Source organism: Sorex fumeus, unplaced genomic scaffold (assembly GCF_029834395.1).
Source record: "Sorex fumeus unplaced genomic scaffold, SorFum_2.1 ptg000122l, whole genome shotgun sequence".
NCBI lineage: Eukaryota > Metazoa > Chordata > Mammalia > Eulipotyphla > Soricidae > Sorex > Sorex fumeus.
In genome coordinates, this window is record NW_026606179.1 from 54,202,644 (window position 1) to 54,221,462 (window position 18,819).

The 18,819-nt window shown below is 51.2% G+C and overlaps 1 protein-coding gene across 1 annotated transcript in view; it reads left to right on the forward strand.

The window, feature by feature from the left end:
- Positions 1-18,819, forward strand: part of HYDIN (HYDIN axonemal central pair apparatus protein) — a 281,658-nt gene that overhangs the window by 172,951 nt on the left and 89,888 nt on the right. Inside the window, exons 19-23 of the mRNA XM_056137053.1 lie at positions 3,122-3,360; positions 5,062-5,317; positions 5,894-6,037; positions 8,992-9,135; positions 14,642-14,955. Of these exons, the coding sequence (XP_055993028.1) occupies positions 3,122-3,360; positions 5,062-5,317; positions 5,894-6,037; positions 8,992-9,135; positions 14,642-14,955 (1,097 nt within the window). The remainder of the gene's footprint in view (positions 1-3,121; positions 3,361-5,061; positions 5,318-5,893; positions 6,038-8,991; positions 9,136-14,641; positions 14,956-18,819) is intronic.

Genomic DNA, 18,819 nt, shown 5'->3' on the forward strand with positions numbered 1-18,819 from the left:
GCAGCTATACTGGGAGCTGAGGCCCTGACGACACCTCCTGCATTTCTCTTCTCTCTTTCTCCTCTTGCTGAGCCTATCCCAAGGAAACACGAGTAGGAGGGATTCTTTGGGAGTAGAACCCCCTCTGGAGTGCAGCCCACAGAACACGTTTTACCCTGGCTTGAAAGGACAGGCCCCCTGCTGGTGAACCCCCAGCCCAGAAGAATACAGGGACCCAGGGGTGTTTTGAAGGCTGGCATTGCCAGCATCTCAGGTGAAGGGGAGAGTTGGCCGTTGCCTCGGGACCAGTATCCCTGAAGCTTCTAAGTGATCTCTTCCTTTCTGCTTTTAATTGTTTTCATTTTAGTGCTGGGGCCTGCAGACCTCCTGGAGGTTGGGGTAGGGGTTTGTGTGGTGCTGCGGGGATGGAACCAGCCCCTCTCACGCTCTCCACGAGCACTTTACTACCCAAGTCACATCCTGGCCCAACATTGCCAGCCTGTTGCTAATGTATTGTTTGTTGTGTGTCTCTAAATATTTTCTATGAAAATTAATCCATGCAAGTGTTTCCCAACTAAAAGAGCAGGATGGTCAGAGTTGATTTAAACAATCAAGCAATTAAAATAGCGATATGATATTTTTTGTTAAATGATTTGAGAGAATTGTCCATATGTGCAGTTTAAGTAGCATACATTTGGCTTTCATTAATCAATAATAAAATATAATTAGGGATCACCCTATGCATGAAGCTCAATTTCCCATTTGGAGGAAAAAGAAAATGTGTTTAAAAAAAAAAAAAGAAACTGTGTTTGGCATACACTTCCTGCCATCAAAGGGTCTCCTCTGTCTCTGCTCCAGGGAACACTTTTTCCTTCTCCCTCCCACTGCCTCCCTGGCCTCCTTTGCACTGTGGTTCCCTGATTGCCTGTGCAGCCACCCATTTGGGGCAGAGACATCCTGTGCCCCCACAACGCTGGACCAGGGAACATTGAACATTAAATTGTGACTTTCACCCCAAAAGCCCTACAGTTATATAAACAAACTTGCAGATTATTAAGGGTGGGCAAGGAAGAATGCCTAGGCCAAGTGTTCACCAGTAGAATTTTTAAAGATGTTAATGGATTAAAATATATAAATAATAAGACCCAGATTCAGAAAGAAATTTTTAAAAATTTGCAGCAGAGTAGGTGTTTTAACAGTGATTTACACATGCTGAAGGAAGAGCAAGTGGGCTGGAAGATAGGGAAAGATGCAGAGGGTCCGGGCTAGCTCAGCGGCTTACGGCTCCTGCCTTGCAGCGGGGAGGCAGTGAGTTTGGGCCTGGAGCCAGTGCCTGCGCTGAGCACACCCTTAGGCTCACTCGTCTGTGGTCCTCAATGCAGTGGGCGACTGACTTCCGGCCGTATCACACAATCATGTGGGGAAAATGAATGAAATCACAAGAAATCCTCCAAATCCTACAGTCACAAAATGTGAAAGGATGAAAATTGCAGAGAGGCTCTAGGACAGCTACGTTAGGGAAGTCACACACTCCCAGAATCAGACTAGGAGAGAGTGAGGTAGAAACAACGACTCACCCCATGGGGCCTTCTCAGATACGAAAGAGAGCAAAGCGCAGATTCTGGACAGCTAGCAGATCCCAGCTGGGTGTGCAAATAAATGCAAGCATGATGAATAAACTCCTACCTAGACGCCTTTAAGTTCACCTGTACCCCCAAACCAGGGAGAATCCCTTGACACCTTAGAGAAAGGGTTATCCCATCGAGAAAGCAGAATCTGAACTTTCAGACCCAGTCAGAGGCTTCAGCAAGAGCGGTTTGTTTATGGTTCGAGGCTTAACTAGCTGTTCCACTTTGGAGCTGTTTTACCCTAGCATGTCTCTGAAAGCTGAACACGGGAGGTCAAGGGCACTCAACAAAGGAGAAAGGTCTTATGCATTGATTTCTCCAAGGGGGCAAACCAAATACCTGTTTAGGGAAGCGCCAAAAACATATCTCTCCTTAATATAGGGAAGAGATTCTTTACTTGTTTAAATTACCAAAATCTGGAATAAGTTATTTGAGGTGACAAAAGAAGTGGCAGACTTCCAAGGATTAAATTAAATGGCAGATACATTAACTGACTTACCAGATATTTCATAAGCTTCATTATAAACCAACCTCAGTGACAGATGCTAGGGACAGGTCAGTGAATAATACCAACAGAAACAAAAATGACAAAAGTACTGTCCCCCCTCACACACCCTCAGGATGTCACCGAGGCACCATGCATCATGGTGTCCTGAGGTGCCTACAGTGAGCCAGACCAGCCCTGGCTGGCTGAGAATCCACAGGGGCCCGGAGCCTCCTGAGCACCTCTTGGGAGGTCCCTCGCCCCCAAAAGAACAGGAGACAAAAATCCCTTCAAGGGGAAGCTTATGTTCTAGTGCAAGGAAACAAACATGATGAATAACTCAATTATGCACTAAGAGATGGTAATAGAGCACAGGGGTGAAAACAGAAGTGGGAGGAGCAGACAGGCGGTCTGCAATGGGACAGCCAGGCTGAGACCCATATCCTTTGGGAGGAGAGAGAGTGAGCTCGGAGCAGCCAAGCACAAGTGGCAGTAGACCTACCCATGGGGCTCAAGGCCAACTCTCATAGTTCCACATGTGTCTGGAATTGCAGCAAGTCAAATTGGAGCATGAGGAAATCATAGCAAACAGGATAACTTCCTGTGGGGCTGCTCATCCTCACAGTCCGTCACAGACACTTTGCATTTGAAAAGCCTCTCCTTCAACAACTCCACCTTCTTGAAGGGACTGCATCCCTTCTGCTGAGACCTCGGCATTCAGAGATGAGTGAGAGCAGATAATTAGCAGAAGCTGGTTAGTGAGACAGGGCTGTCAGCTTGAGAAAGAGAGATCTTCACAGAGCATTCAAAAGCAGAATTGTAGGTTTGCTCTTCAGAATCGGGGTGCTCTTTGAAAAGGGGAAAAGCCAACAAACACCCAGCTGCTTTGATTGGGGGGGAGGAAAAAATCTTGTTTGTCTCTGATGTCGCATTCCACAGTGCCAGGCATTTGAAGTCTCGAGGGCTTTGACATGGGCAGAATGAAATGCCAAGAATATCCTCACTGATCACTTGTCGTCTTGTGTTGCAGGCACACAAAAAGTCCCTGTGGACGATTGAACCCAGTCAAGGCCTGGTCCCCCCAGAAGCCGATGTCCAACTGACCCTGACCGCCAACCTGAATGACACAGTGACATTCAAAGACACAGTCGTGCTGGAAATTGAAAATAGCATCACCTACCACGTTCCTGTCCAGGCTTCTGGCTTTGGTTCTACCATTGTCTCCGACAAGCCCTTTGCTCCAGAACTCAATCTGGGAGCGCATTTTAGGTAGGGCAGCGCTCACGACGCCTTTTTTACCGCTGTCAATTTTAGAAAGTTGTTTTGAAGTAAATAACGGAGGCCCGCAGTCCCTCACTTTCCCTGTGTCACTGGCCCCATCCCGGTGGATCCTCCAGCCTTGAGCCTTTCCTGGCCCTCACCAGGTTGTTTTCTCTAAGCTGCATTCCCCTAGCCTCAGAAGAGGCTCGGGGGAAGCATGTTCTTCAGACCAACTCGAAGTGGCTGTACCCTGACCAGTTCTGACCCTCCCCCCAGCCCACCAAGAGCTCTCCTCTCTGACCCCTAAAAACTGCTGACCCCTCGAGTGTAGGGAAGAGAGTTTTGTTCTCCTAGTAACCTACATAGAAAATCTCTAGCAAGGGAGAAATTCACTGCCAGTGTATATCATCAGGTATTGCGAAGGCAGTCATTTGGGTTTGAGTTTTGGATTTTAGTAGTCTGCCTCTGATTGCCTCCTTGACCGGTCATTGACGTGGTTGCAGCTGGCTCCCGAAATGAAAAGCTACAGTAGAATATTTAAATAACGGGTAGTACCGGGTCGGGGTCGACCCTCTGAACAGAAGGGAGTGTGGCTCTGAATGCATCCTCCTGGCACGCCTTATGTGAGGAACGGTCAGATGTGAAGCCTTTGCCTTCAAAGGTGCAAATTAGATGGAATCTCAAAACCTAATGCAATTTAAAATATTTTTTTAAATCCTCTACATCTTTTTCCCTAAAAAAGTCAAAAATAATCTGTTTAAATTCCAAGCAAAACCCATCTTAGAGGTCCAAGATGTAGAAAGCCAAGTATCTTAGAAATTCCAGTATCTTGGAAAGTCCCCAGACAGTGAAGAGATTCTGGATAAATATTTGCAGAATAGGAGAGTGAGGGTGCCAGAGCAATAGCACAGCTGGAAGAGCTCTTGCCTTGCGTGTAGTCAATCCAGGTTGAATCCTTGGCATCCCAGCGGGTCCCCTGAGCATCGCCAGGAGTAATTCCTGAGTGTAGAGCCAGAAGTCAGCCCTGAGTATAGCCAGGTGTGGCTCCAAACCAAAATGATTAAATAAATAAGGATGAATGGATGAAAGAATATCTTTAAATGAGGACAATTTGTTTCAAAAACTGGCCAGTTTAGCTGGTTTTCTAGGGTCTCCGGTGGTCTTAACCCACAAAGAAAGACTATGGATGGGGAATGACGGTCACTGTCCCAGACTCCTCCTCAGGACTCAGCATCTTGGGGACCAACCCCACCCTGCTACTGCTCTTCGGGCATCTCTCTTGAGCTTCCTGCTTGTTTGTTTGGTTTTACTGGCACTGTCTGTGCCAGTAAAACACTGTCCTCCTGTTGTTCATTGATTTTGCTTGAGCGGGCCCAGTAACGTCTCCATTTTTTTGACACTTGTTGTTACTGTGTTTGGCATATTGAATACGTCACAGGTAGCTTTCCAGGCTTTGCCGCCCAGGCAAGATACTCTCGGTAGCTTGCCAGGCTCTCTGAAAGGGGCAGAGGAATCGAACCCGGCTCAGCCAGGCTGGCTGCGCACAAGGCAAACGCCCTACCACTGTGCTATCTCTCTAGCCTCTTGTTTTTACACGGTATTCATTATTCACTCACATTTCAAATGGCCAAGGAATTGATCCCAAGGGTATGAAAAGAGCAGCCCACCTGAAAGTTGATTCCTCTCCTCCTGTCTGGACACCCTTTCCAGCCTGGACACCTACGTGTACCGCTTCAAACTGACCAATAAAGGACGCCGGGCCCAGCAGCTATTCTGGATGAATGAAGGTTTCCAGCCCAAGGCCAGGAAGAGCCTGCCCAAGATCAGGCCAAGGAAGAAATTCCCCACACTCCAGGGCTCCAAGGATCCCCAGAACCCCGTTTTTCAGATTCACCCTATCAGGATGGAGCTCCAACCAGGCCAGACGATCAATGTGACCCTCCAAGGCTACTCTGCACACCCCAGGGTAAGAGGGTGGCATGTTGGTGTGGAAGCGATTTTTCTCCTCCATAACCCTTGTCAGAGACGGGCCCCTGGAAGGTTGTCTGAGGAGGAGAGTGGTTTCCATGGTAGCAGCCTTTGCTTTCACAGTTCAGCTCAGTTGAATTTCCTGTTTGCTTCTGTAGGTACATGCCCTTAAGCCTTAAAATGCTTCTCCTTAAAGTAGGTTCTCAGGGGCCAGTGAGATAGTATAGGGGTTAAAGCATTTGTCTTGTGTATGGCCGACCACAGTTTGATCCCAGGCCTTGGATAAGCCCCCACCCCACCTGCCAGAAGTGTTCCCTGAGCACAGAGCCAGGAGAAAGCCCTGAGTCCCAGGGAGAATTGGGGGTGGGGGGCGGAGATAGAAACAGAGATAAGAGATAGACTGAGAACTTGACAATGTCATTGCAACTGACCCCTCTAAGACATAAAACCATCCCAACTTGACTGTGTGACCCCTGCAAATGTTGTATTCGAAGGAATGGGCACTTCCTGGGGCCCCTCTTGCAGGGAGGACACTGCGGTCAGTCCGTTGACTGTCCCCGGCACATGTCCACAGGTAGTCCAGGAGCGGCTGGTGTGCCACGCCATGATCGGGACACAGCAGGGGATAAACCAGGTGATGACCGTGCGGGTCCTGTGCGAGTTCATTGAGCCACTCCTGCAACTGTCCACCAAACAGCTCACCTACCGGCTAGAGAAGGTAAGCGGGGCGAGGGCCCTGTCACCCCTGCCCACCCGTTCCCCGTCTTTCTGAAACTTTGGAGGCCAATGCACATCCAGCTGAAAATCCTAAGTCTGGGCCTTTGTACCTCTGAAGTGTCAGTCGTGGGGAAAGTTTGACTTCCCCTGTCCTTCCTGAGACCTGGCACTCAAAGGTGCTGATTCCTGTGGATCGGGTAGTTCTGAATGCACTGTCACGCCCGCTGCACACCTGTCCCTGTTGTCCCTCACTGGGTCCGCCTGTGCGTGACCCAGTCCAAACTAAGGGGCCAGTTGCTGTTCCTAACTCCCCATAGTTCTGGGCAGGTAGGTGATGGGGCCTGGTGGGTCATGGGAGACTGAGCAACGCAGATTTCTCTGCAGGATGCAACTTGGGACTCTTCAGGTGTCCCCTTCACTTCCCTCAAGCTGGAGAGGGTCCCTGAGCACCTTGGCAGGGACAGTACTGGTTAAGGGAGCAGATGGTGGGGGGGGGGTGGACAAGCTGGAGTCCCTCACTCCATGAGTGAGCACCGCCCCTGAGTCAGTCCAAACCCAGCCCAGGCAGCCAAGCAGGGCACAAGGGTCTCTATTTCAGGACCCAAAGAAGCTGGAACAGTGCCAGGTGACATATAAAGAAAAGAATTCCTCTGTCAGTATAGAGCCACTCTTGCTTTGTTTCAAATTCTTCCCTTTTTTGGTCAGAAAAGACACTTATTGGTGGCAGCTGCATCACATTTGTATCCTATTTTCTCCAAACTATCCAGAGAAAATTCAGCAAGCTGATAGCTCACTGATAGCTATCTGCACAATACATTACAGTATACATTAATTTTGCAGCTTCGTTTCTTGTTAAGTTTTTTTTCCTAAGCCCATAAACACTCATAAAAATAAAGTGTGGGTAATGTTCCTTTTCTTTATATCCATAACCTTGGGTTTATTTTTTTTCAAAGCATATTCTTGCAAAAAGTATCTATTGTTTGGATTTCATCCCTAGAATAAAATGACACATATTAAGTGTGGAAATGCATTGCCTCACTAGTCCTTGTTCAGTTGTTTCCACCCTCTGTCCTTCCCTCTACCCCCTCCCCAAATATCACTAATTTGGAATCTGTCCAAGCCCTGTTCTTCACTATTTATTTCCTCATCAGGGACAATTAACACATGCCTCTTCCTCACCCAGCTCCTTCTTGGTGTTCAAGCAAGATTCTCTAGCACCCATCGGTCCCATCTCCTTCCTGGCTCAAAGCAAATAGAGCTGGTTTAGTGCCTTAGGCTCTAAAGGACAGGGAGGATCTTTCTCTCCTGACTCCTCAGATTCCGTCCACTGCGTCTGCTGCGTCAGCCTCAGCCAGAGAGATCAGCCCCACATCTCTGTGGGATGAAGGGCAGTTGCAACCACTCTGCTTCCTGTCCAGGAGCAAACCTGTCCCAGCTCTCTGGGGAGACAGACTATGCCTAGGGCGGGGATCATTTTCCAATAGGAGGGCCGTCCTGTGCCTTAGCCCCTCTCCAGATGGCCTCATACCCAAACCAACCAGGGGTGGATTCCTCCCTACAGCTACCTGCAGCCATGATCTCTGCGCATGCCCCTGAGGAGACAGTTCTGAGGCAGCCTTGGAAAGGCCTGGGGGGAGGGGGGCTGCCTCCTTCCTGCCCGCAGCTAGGTGTGCAAACAAGGGGAGCCCAGCACCTTCGTTACCATGGAGAGGAGTAAACTGAATCCAGGAGCACACAGAGGAATCAGGGGGAACAACCAAGGCAGGGGGCACCATCACCTTTAGGGCTGGTGCCCATTGGGTTTCCTCCCAGACCCTTTGAAGTGGGTCCAGCCGGTTAAATCCTGGGGTCGGGGCTCTCCTGAAAGAGATCGTGGCCTTCTGAGAATTGGCAGAAACAGCTTCTCTCTCACTCATCTGAGGACTCAGAGAGAAGGTCCTGTCCACAAACCAGCATGAGGCCCCCACCAGACACTGGCTCTGCTGGGCCCTTGACCTGTGACACATGCAGTTTCCAGAATGTAAACCACCCAGTCTGCACTACTTGTGGTGGTAGCCGGGACGCTACAGACACTCATCACCCAAGTTCGTTCAGAGCCGCAGGACCACAGTGGAGCTAGAAGCAGAGTCAGATCAAAGGGAGGGGTCAGACGGATTTAATAGAGTTGGAACTCAGAGAGAAAGCAAATCGGAACAAGGGGACAGGAAGCTCAGCTTAGCGTTGTTGGAAGATCTGGGCCATGGTTGGAGGGAGGCTCCCTGTGGGGGCGACAGCAGAGGTTCTGGTGCCCTCCCGCTGATGGACGCTAACCCTCGGCCAGGCATAAAAGAAATAAGATGGTCCCCATCGGAAGGAGGAAAACCAGCCTGAGAACTTTCAGCTCAGATCTGCTGCTTACGCTTCTTCTGGTTTAAAAATTAAATTTGACATACCTAATAGAGTGACACGATGATTCTAAATGCATTATCCGAGCGTTATCAGAGGGGGAAATGGTGGGGGCTGGGGGAAATAGCAGCATTAACCACCATAATAAGAAAAATATATTTGCAAATTGAAAAATTTCAGCATGAAAGAATATTGTTTAAGGAAGAACGTTTCCTGCATTCTAATGATTCCTGCATTCTCTGCATGGCATCGTGCACCCATGGGACCCCATGCCGTGACCCTGAGGCTCTTCGAGCAGAGCACTTTTGCCCACAAGTGCCACGTTCCGAAGTGGTTGTTGTTTTTTGAGGCAGGCAGCAGAGAATGATAAATCTAATCAGTGTTCTCTGATTGATCTGGATTCACTTCCCGGTAGTTCATCAGACATTTCAAACACCTTATCTAAACCTCAGCTATTGAGAAAACCAGATGGGGAGGGGGCCGAGGGACAGGGTCAACTGGTCACAGTGGCAGCGAGACTTTCGCTGTGAGAGGCTGGTGGGGCTCACAGTTTCCTCTCCCTTCTCACAGACACCCAGCTGCGTCCTGGAGCCTGAGTACCAGCCGTTGGTCATGAAGAACGTTTCCAGCCTGCCTGTGAGCATTCTGCTCTCCTTGTGCAGCCCCTTCTTCATCTGTGAGAGTGATAAGTCACCACTGCCCCTCGTTCCTGAGGTAACGCAGTGGTGGGCTGTCCTAGCGACTCCAGGGGCACTGGGGAGCGGGGTACGGGCTGTATGTGAGAAAGGAAGAGCATTATCAAGAGGCCAGCAACATCGCATCCAAGAAACAGTCAGGGGAGAACACAGGAAATGAGTCCTAAATGAGTCCTAAATGAATTCCGATCTCAATCAGGAAACTGATGGTCATTCTGATACCCTTTCTGTTCCTGCCCATACTGTGCAGTCCCCACTTAGGAAAGGGGGACTTCCCACAAACAGAACCATCTTTTCATTTCTGTCTCCATCTGACCAGAACTTCACACTCAAAGGGGCGAGACACTAGGCCAAAGCCCAGCCCCACACCTCCCTCTCTCCCTCCCTTTCTCCCTCCCTCCAGATCCTGAGGAACCAGAGTGTAGCCCAGGGAGGAAGCAGCCCACCAGCTCCCCAGGCCTCTGGCTCTGTACGGTCATCCCCAGTACCCTGGGACGCCGTCACAGAAAGCAGTGGGTCCTGTGGGGCTGTGGGTAGGAAGGATGCAGAAGCCAGAGCGACTCAGTCTGGGGAGATGGGAGGGAGGCTGGTAGGAGGAGGGAGGCAGTGTGGAGGCCCCAGGGAAGGACCCCTGCAGGGTAGCACACTTATGGAGGTGTCAATGTGCCATCTGAGGGTGTGGCAGACCATTCTTGCCTGGCAGCTGTAAATGGCACTGCCATCCCCCTCTCTTGCTCCCGTCAAACCGTCAAACCTTCCACGGGGCTCATTTACGCACTATGGGGAGAAGCACAGCGAAGATCCTGGAGTGGAGAATAAAAGGAGAAAATTCAAAAAAGCAAGAGGCAACGGAAACCTACCCACAAGGGCACCCACATGCGGAAGGCACGTCATGTCAGCCTTGGCTGCCTCAGAGACAGGCCAGTGTTCCGGCCCCAGTGCTCTAGGGGAGATTCCAAAGGAGATAGGAAGACTGAACTCACACCCCCAGAGCAGAAGAAAATACGAGAATGTACAGTCCGACAAGAGCCCCTCTCTGAGCCCACAGGATGGCCAGACCCCCTCTTATTTCTCCTAGATAAAAGTAGAAACGAAACCCAGGATGTAGGGGTGCAGAGGAGAGTGCAACCAAGGAATGAGAGACCTCAGCAAGTTTTAGAAGCTAGAAAGAGGATCGAAGTGAGTTACCCAAAAAACAAAACAAAACAACAGTCTGCTGGAAAGCTTCCCAGTGAGGCTGACAGGTGGGGAGTCTCAGTCTCAGACAAGGCACAAGAGGGGCCACTGAAAGTTGAGGGGCTCTTCCTGCCCCAACAGCTGTCCGACCAGCTCTGCACAGGAGCCCAAGTCGGATGAGTGCTGTGCTCCAGAGAGATGGATGGAAATGTTAGAGAAAAATTGCCTTTTCGGGAGTGGGCGTAAGCACCCCAGAAAAATTTGGAGTACGTTCACCAACTGATCGTCCATGTCTCCTCAAGAAAACCGTCCTGTTAACCAGCCCTCTGAGGAGAATTGGTGGGTCCGTATTGTCGCAAAGCCAGGATGGTTCGTTCTTTCTTACAGTCCAGCTTGTAGTGCAGTTTGACCCCTTTTATTACTTGTACATATAACTTTAATAAAGACACACATGCAATTTTCTAGGAGAAGATCTAGAAATCAATAGGAAAAATATCAGCAATCCAGTAGAAAACAAAAAATAAAAGGCGTAGGGATGAACAGAGTTTACTCCAAGAATAAAAGAAAATGGCTCTTAGATCTACACAAAACAAGCTCCACTTGAATGATATTGGATGAAATGCAAATTAAAATTGCTTTGAAACAGTTTTTCTCTCCAGTTTGGAAAGAGCAGAAGTTGGATATGGCTCTTAATTGGGGTGTTCTCATGGGAAAGGGGGCGAGTTGCCACCAGAGGAAGGCGAGATGGCGGCAGCAGTCAACACTTCCTACCTCTGTGCCTGTGGCCTCGTGATGCCACCCCTAGGAACTCCCCTGTAGATGTCAACACACCACAAAGGATATTCACTGTGATGTTGGTTATAGGAACAAAGACGGTGAGCCAGCAGCCTTCCAAGGAGACTGGTTAAATAAATGTTATGGTGTCATGGTACAATAAAACGTAACGCTGTAGCACTGTTTACGCATTGTTCATCAATTTGCTCAAGCGGGCACCAATAACGTCTCACAACAAATTGTGAGACTTGTTGTTACTATTTTTGGCATATCGAATACATCATGGGGAGCTTGCCAGGCTTTGCCATGCGGGCAAGATATTCTTGGTAGCTTGCCGGGCTCTCCGAGAGGGGCAGAAGAATTGAATCCAGGTTGGCCATGTGCAAGGCAAACGCCTTACCCACTGTGCTATTGCTCCAGCCCAGAATAAAACATAACAATGAAAAAGAAGGAGACAGATTTATAAGCGCTGAAAGTAGCCTCCCAGTAACCAAGCAAAGTGCAGGCCTGGAGCAGAGTATGTTCCCAGCAGTGTGTAACAAAGAAATACCAATAAGAAGCGACTTTATAGCCATGCGATGTTTGCACAAGGGTAGACAGGGCATTTGCTCCTTTGGTTACCTGGGGGTGGGAGAGGGGTGGAGGGTGGGGTGAATTAAGAGCTTGGGTAAATGTGGGAGATAGACACAAAGGTAACTTTCTTTTTGTTATTGTCTCTCCAAACATAGAAATGAACCATTGGTGAAACATTTTGTTTTTAATTAAGGACATTTTTTGTCCTGGTACAATATTCAATGATGGGGCCTCAGGCACTGCAGTTACTGGTCTTGGGGATCACCCACGAATTCCAGAGGAATCCCATCCAGGGAAGATTCTAGGCTGACCTCAGACTTCCCCGCAGGCATGTGCAGTGCCAGATGACGGCAGAGCGGTGGCTGCCGGGACAGTGTGGGACCCAGGAATCATAACCAGCCCAATTGACCTGAGCAGAATGCAGAACACAGACGCTCTGGAGCTCAAGCAGCTGTGATGGGACGGCAATGCTCAGGCCCCTGAGGGCTTGGCCAGTGACACACCCTCCAGGGGGACCAAGCTAAATGGGGGGCGGGGAGGGGAAGAGTAGGGGGGTGCTGCAAACTCCAGCTGATTTCAGAGCAGAATCTTCTCAAATCTCAACTCCCTGAAATAAGGGCTATAGCTGCCACCACCCCCTTTCCTAGCTGGGGCCAGTTAGATGCTGTCCAAACTGCTTTTTGCTTCCCCATCTCTTTCTTTGAAGATACCCTAGTGACATTTGGTGTCTGTCTGTCGCAGGCTATCTGCTAGGCACTCTCTGACAGACATGTCCATTTTAACTCCTTTCAGCCTCTTTTGTTTTGCTTGGGCTTTGTTTTTTTGTTGGTTTTGGGGTTTTGTTTTTTGTTTTTTTTTTTTTTGGTTCGGTCAGGGAGGGCATAATACCCAGCACTTCTCAGGGCTTGTTCCTGGCTCTGCACTCAGAGATCACTCCTGGTGGGGCTTGGCGGGGACCATATGGGATGCTGGAGATCAAACTTGGGTTGACCAGGTACAAGGCAAACACCCTACCTGCTATGCTATCACTCCAGCCCCTCATTTCAGCCTATTAAAGAAACGAAACACTTCTTATCACTCCCATTCTAAGGATGGAGACTTGAGGGCTGGGGAGGCTTCGAGACTTTCCCCAAGGCCCCAAGTCCCAACGTGTAGGATTATGTCTCTCATATAGAAAATATTTGCAGGACTGGTTTTATTTCCTGAGAAATATGCATCACAATTTTAAATAAGTAGAGTATAGTCTTGGGCTGGAGCAATAGCATAGCGGGTAGGGCGTTTGCTTTGCAAACGACCCGGGTTCGATTCCTCTGTCCCTCTCGGAGAGCCCAGCAAGCTAACGAGAGTATCCCGCCCGAACGGCAGAGCCTGGCAAGCTCCCCGTGGTGTATTCGATATGCCAAAAACAGTAACAACAATTCTCACAATGGAGACTTTACTGGTGTCTGCTCAAGCAAATCGATGAACAGGGAGGACAGTGCTACAGTGCTACAGAGTATAGTCTTATTTTGCACAAAAAATAAAAGGAAGGAAGGAGGGGAAAAAAGTAAGATTGGCCATCCATGACGTCTGCACTAAGTTTACCCCACATGAGCTCCGGGAAATAGGTGCTGGGAGCATCTGGAAGGTCTCCAGTTTCTTCTTTGTGCTTTTCTATGCATAATGTGCATTTGTGAATTTGTATCATTTCTGCAAAACCACACCTAGTCTGAGGTGGGAGGCAGAGGAAGGCATTAAAGAAGGTGTGCAGAGTTAAACACAGTCAGCCCAGCCCAGGTCCCTCTCAGATTCCTGGATGGGTGGTCAGCTTTATCAGCTGGGGCCACCTCTGTGCCCTCACTGGGTGGCGCTCGAGGGGTGGGAGGAGCGAGCACTCAGTTCACAGGAGAGAGGAACACTATCTAGACCCAGGGCCTGCTCCAGTCACCGTGACCCTGGCTGCAATACCCCAAGGTGGCAGGTGGCTGTCACACCCACAAAATATGGAAAATGAATAGTTTCTACAAAGGCCAATTCCTGGCTAGTCTTTCTGTGGGAAGGCATCACGGTGGTCTTGGCATCTGAAGGGAGGAAGGGAAGAAGGGAAAGGGAGGGAGAGAGAGAGAGAGAGACAGACAGAAGAAGAGAGAAAGACAGGGAGGGAGGGAGGGAGGGAGGGAGGGAGGGAGGGAGGGAGGGAGGGAGGGAGGAAGGGAGGGAAGGAGGGAGGGAGGGAGGTAGGAGAAGGGGAGAGGGGAGAGCAGAGAGCAGTGAAAAGCTATTGTGGCCTGAGGGAGAGAACTGTGAAATTAGGGGACAGAGGAAGTGACCAGTCCAGCTGTCTCTCAGTGTCCTTCTACTACACTCACCCCCCTGCTTTAGATAGCCTTTAAAAATTTCCTTAAGCAAAGAAATTTCCCCATTTGTCTGGGGGTAAATGCCATCTAACTTCTTTCTGGTAAGAGTATTTTATAGTAGCAGCTCCTCAAAGACTTCCCCTGGACAGTGCCGCCCTCCTGTGATCTCATGACTCAGCAAAATTACTTGTTTTGAGCCAAAGAGATAGTTCAGGGGGTCGGTGCTTGCATTGCACACAGCCAACTTGGGTTCCTTCTCTGATGATGTCTATGGTCCCCTGAGCACCTCCAGGAGTGGCCCAAACTCCACCCTCTGCACAGATACACACACACACACACACACACACACACACACACACACACACACACGTACGTGCACACGCATTACTTCTTTCAGGTCATTCCTCTCCAGAAAACTAGACTTTTCGTTTTTTTCTGTAATAAAAAATCCATCCATGTGCATGCACATTAACATAGAGAGATTTTGGTAGCACAGAGACCATTATACTGACTGTTTATGTCCGAGGGCAGAGATGTAATTGGCAGTAAGTAAAGCAGTGTGTCTAATATGGACGTCTGTCTGAGTGTCTCTGTGTGTCCGTAAACATGTGTGAATGAACTCCTGTTTGATAACAATGCACTAACTCCCTGTGACCTTGTACACAGCCTATTCGGCTCAGCACTCAGGAGGAAAAGAGCCTGCTGGTCAAGTTCGACCCTTCCTTGAGGACGGACCTGAACAACTGGGTCGCAGAGGAGATGCTGTCCATCAAGTATATAGAGCACCCCCAGGTGGACAGCGTGAACCTGCGAGGGGAAGTGTACTACCCCAACCTCTGCTTCGAGACCATGGACCTGAATTTCGGCTGCATCCTCAATGACACAGAAGTCATCCGCTACATCAACATCACCAACTGCAGCCCCTTGACAGTCAAGTTCCGCTGGTTCTTCCTGGTGGAAGATGAAGAAGACCACATCAGGTACCACCCCCAAAGCGGCTCCCCCCTTCCAAGGGCCACCCTCTGCTGCTCACAGGCTTCCCGGGTGACCACCCCCCCAGCAGGCTTGGTACCCCGTTTCCCAGGCAGAAGACGGGCCTGCTGTTTCCGTGGGAATCTTGTGCTTGGCTTTTCAGACATCTGTCATGGGAAAATTATGTCTTTGAAGTGGCGTCTGTCCCGGAACAGCAGCTGGGGAGGACACTGCAGGGACTATGCGTGGCCCCCGTCGAGTCATGTGTCTCTCATAGGTTTCCCTCTGGCCCATGTGTGTGTGTGTGTGTGTGTGTGTGTGTGTGTGTGTGTGTGTGTCCTCACAGACTTTCAGGAGGGCAAGCTGACTTGAGTGTGTGTGTGTGTGTGTGTGTGTGTGCGTGCGCGCGCACACACAAGTGACGTCTCTCCATGCTATTACTGTGCCGTTCGCTTCCAAGCTAAATACCAAGTTCATCTGGAGATAGTTCCTTAAAAAATTCCTGTGCAGCCCAGTGGAGGCAGGCCTGCACCAGGCAGCCTGGACTGGCCATCAAGGACAGCCCCTATCCATGGGCTGTGTGGACTGCCAAATCCCACACACCGACGGTGGATCAACCTCCGTCCTCCCCACAGAGCCCTCTGGTGTGTGCAGCCCCTTTCCTTCCTAGTCTGTTTCCATGGTAACGTGGCCCACCAGGCTGCTTTCTAGACTAATGATGCCCGGAGCAGCGCAGAAGCACCTGGGCCTCCAGCCTGCGCGGCCGGTGCCATGGACGGCTCCGGTTTGGGGGAACATGTAAAATAGTTCTGGAGAAATCAGCCAGCCTGGCCTAAAGAGCATCAAACATGAGACTGTGAAGCTATTCTGATGTTAAGTTAGTTGAATGAGTCCGTTCCCTCTGGAGACAACGGCATGCTTTGCTTGTTTTGTACTTTCAAGAAGCTGCTCCCATAATCAGACTAATGACATTGTGCAGTGTGGGAACCAGAGAGGCTGCACTTCGTTTGGGTTTTGATTGTTGTTTGTTTTCTTAGTTTAAGGGTGCATGGAGCCACATTTTCTTTCTTCGGTAGTTACCCGTGTCCCGGTAGTGAGCCACAGTGACTAATAAAACATTTATTCATTCAGAGCCCTTCAGAAAATGGTTGATAAGTGCTACGCTATGTGAAAGGCAGAGGTCTGGGGGCCAGCCGGGGGACACAGCTCAGAGAAGGAGGAAAGTGTACTGAGGGGCAGGGAGGCCGCGTGCTAATTCTGCGGCAGAGCCCGACTCCCCCGGTTCAGGCTGGCTCTGCACGACCTTCTTGGTCTCTCAGCTCTGCCCCCCCATACAACGGCCACCTGCTCAGGTCACTTGGCTCCAGGTGACACTTGGCTGCCCCCAGTCTGTGACTATGACCTTGGAAATCTCATGCCCTGAATGGGAACATGAGTCCTTGTCCCCCACATCTAGGGTGTGACGTTGGTGGGCCTGGCCCTGTGGCCCACCCCAAGGTCCCTGTCAGCAGGGCTGATAGTACGTGTGAGGAACATGGAGAGGCCAGAGGTGTGGGCAGTCCAGACTTCCAGGAAGGAGTGTCCGGGGGCCTTGTCCCACCCCGACTTCCCCAGGAAGCAGGGAGATTCTCGGGCACTGGTGGTAGGAGAATAGTAACCCACGGGGCATAGGCCTGGAGGCCCCTCAGGCCTCGCTCCATGACCTGTGGCCTCCCCTCATCCCCCGGCTCTTTCTCAGCCTAGCAACATGGGGTTCCCCGGGGTCAGCTCTTCACGCCTGCCTTCCTGATGTCCCCTCCTGAGGGCTCTGCCTTTTGGATGTTCCCCCTCCCCCGCCCCCGTGACTCCCGTCCCAAGCCCCTGCTCCTAGAACAGCATCTGGATACACTTGTCCAGAGTCTGACCACCAAATCCAAGTCCAGCGTGTCCTTCTAAACACCCATCCCCATTTCCGCTGCTGCCATCCTCACTCCTGTCACTGTCACTCGAGACTATGACAGCCCCTAATGGAGCTCCCACAGCCACTCGCACCCACAGCACCTCTCTGCACTCACAGCCCAGTGATGAGGCATTGCCCCCCCCTCCACACACACACACACTCCAGCCTTTGGTGCCTACCAGTCATTCTGTAAGAGCAAACTCCAGCTGCTCACTGTTCTAGAAGGCTCCAAAGTGCTGCCCGGCCCCTTCCCTGCCCAGCTGCTGGCTCTGCTTCCCCAGGGCAGATCGGCACCAGGCCCCGCCACGTACATTGGAGCCCCATTCCTTGATGACCCTCATCACACATGCAACCACGACTCCCAGTCCCACACCCCAGAGAGTCCAGGGCACAGTTGTGACCATCATCTCCGCCTCCGCCAGGGTAGCAAAGCGGAGGGAGGAGACAGAATGGACTGTGCCTCCCAGTGGCCAGAGAAGCATGTCCTGGCAGCTGAGTGTCTCCTTTCTGTCTGCACCTGGCACCTCCCAGTGGAGTGGATTGAGCGTAAATGTCACCTTGGAGAGCGAAATAAAAGGTCATTCTCCCTTCAGACAGAATCGCTCAGACCGACACAGCCCCCTGTTGTTAAAGGTCACTTTGCTCTGCCGCGCTGACCTTTCCCTTTCATTAGAGCTGCCTGAGCCTTAGCGTCAGGTAGGAAAGCAAGGCAGCCCGCCACATTCCTGTCATGTGCGCACATGTATGTATATGTGTGCAGACACACGCATTGTTCCTGGTGTGTGCTATGTGCACGTGTGTGTGCGTGTAAACGCCTGTGCAGGGTGGCGGCTCCAGCTGGGACACTTAAAGCATGTCCCCTGTTGGGCTCGTCTGCTCCCCCAAGCCGACCCTCCCACCACACAGGAAGGACCGAGCACAGTGGACTGGAGCGCCTGTGTGTGCTCTGGGTGGTCTGTTGTCACCTTGGGTCCAAGTTCAGAACTTCCCCTAAGCCTGCACCGTGGCCCTCCAGAAGAGGGACTGGGCCCAGCGCAGCCAAAGGGGAGGTGCCCGCCGGGTCTCGCTGCTGCGGGGTCTCAGCCACACACAGACGTGGTTGAGTCAGACTATAAAGCAGCCAGGAGGCCTCAGGCAGCTCGTTTGCCCATTGACTCCTCGGTGAAGGGCCCCCGCCATCTGATGTGGTCATCAAGAGAAGAGGGTGGGAAGGGCTGGGCAGTGGAGAGCGGGGACCTCCTTTTCCAGAAGCCTCCAGATGTGTCTTCTCTGCCCCCCGGGGTTCCATCGCCCCATGACTGGGACTTCTCTGAGGCATGGCCTTGCCTGGGGTCACACATGTGACACAGGTGGGTGCTCCCCGCCAGGTCAGCTGGCTGTCCCCTCCTGAAAGGGGGAGGCTTGTAGCCCCCGAGAGAGGCACCGTGCAAACTGTGTGTGCAGGGATGAGAGCAAAGCTCATGCTGGCTTGCACAGGTGCCCCAAAATCCCACCGTGATGGTGCTGGGGATCCCACCCCAACCCCCAGGACAAAGTGTAGAAAAATTTTTTCCTGTCCAGGGGTTGTCCGTAGCCAGAGGGACTGGGTCTGGCCTCTGCCCCTCACTTCTCCCTGCCCCAGGGAAGCCCCTCAGGGTCAGGGCCCCGTTACTTGCACCCCTCTGGCTGAGGCTGCCCACCTGCTGCCTCACTTCATTGTCCAAAGTGGGGGGATGGCCTCGGAGCTCCCCATCTTCCGTGAGGTGAGGAAGGCAGAGTGGGGCCGCCCGCAGAGGCCTGTAAATTGCTGTATTGGGGCTATCCCGTGACCAGTGCCCACCAGTGCCCACTGTGTTGCTGACCTCCACTGGGGAAACTGAGGACCCACACATACCCCCATCCTGACCCCTGTGACTGCCGGATAGAGGACAACTCTGAGGCAACCTTGAGACAT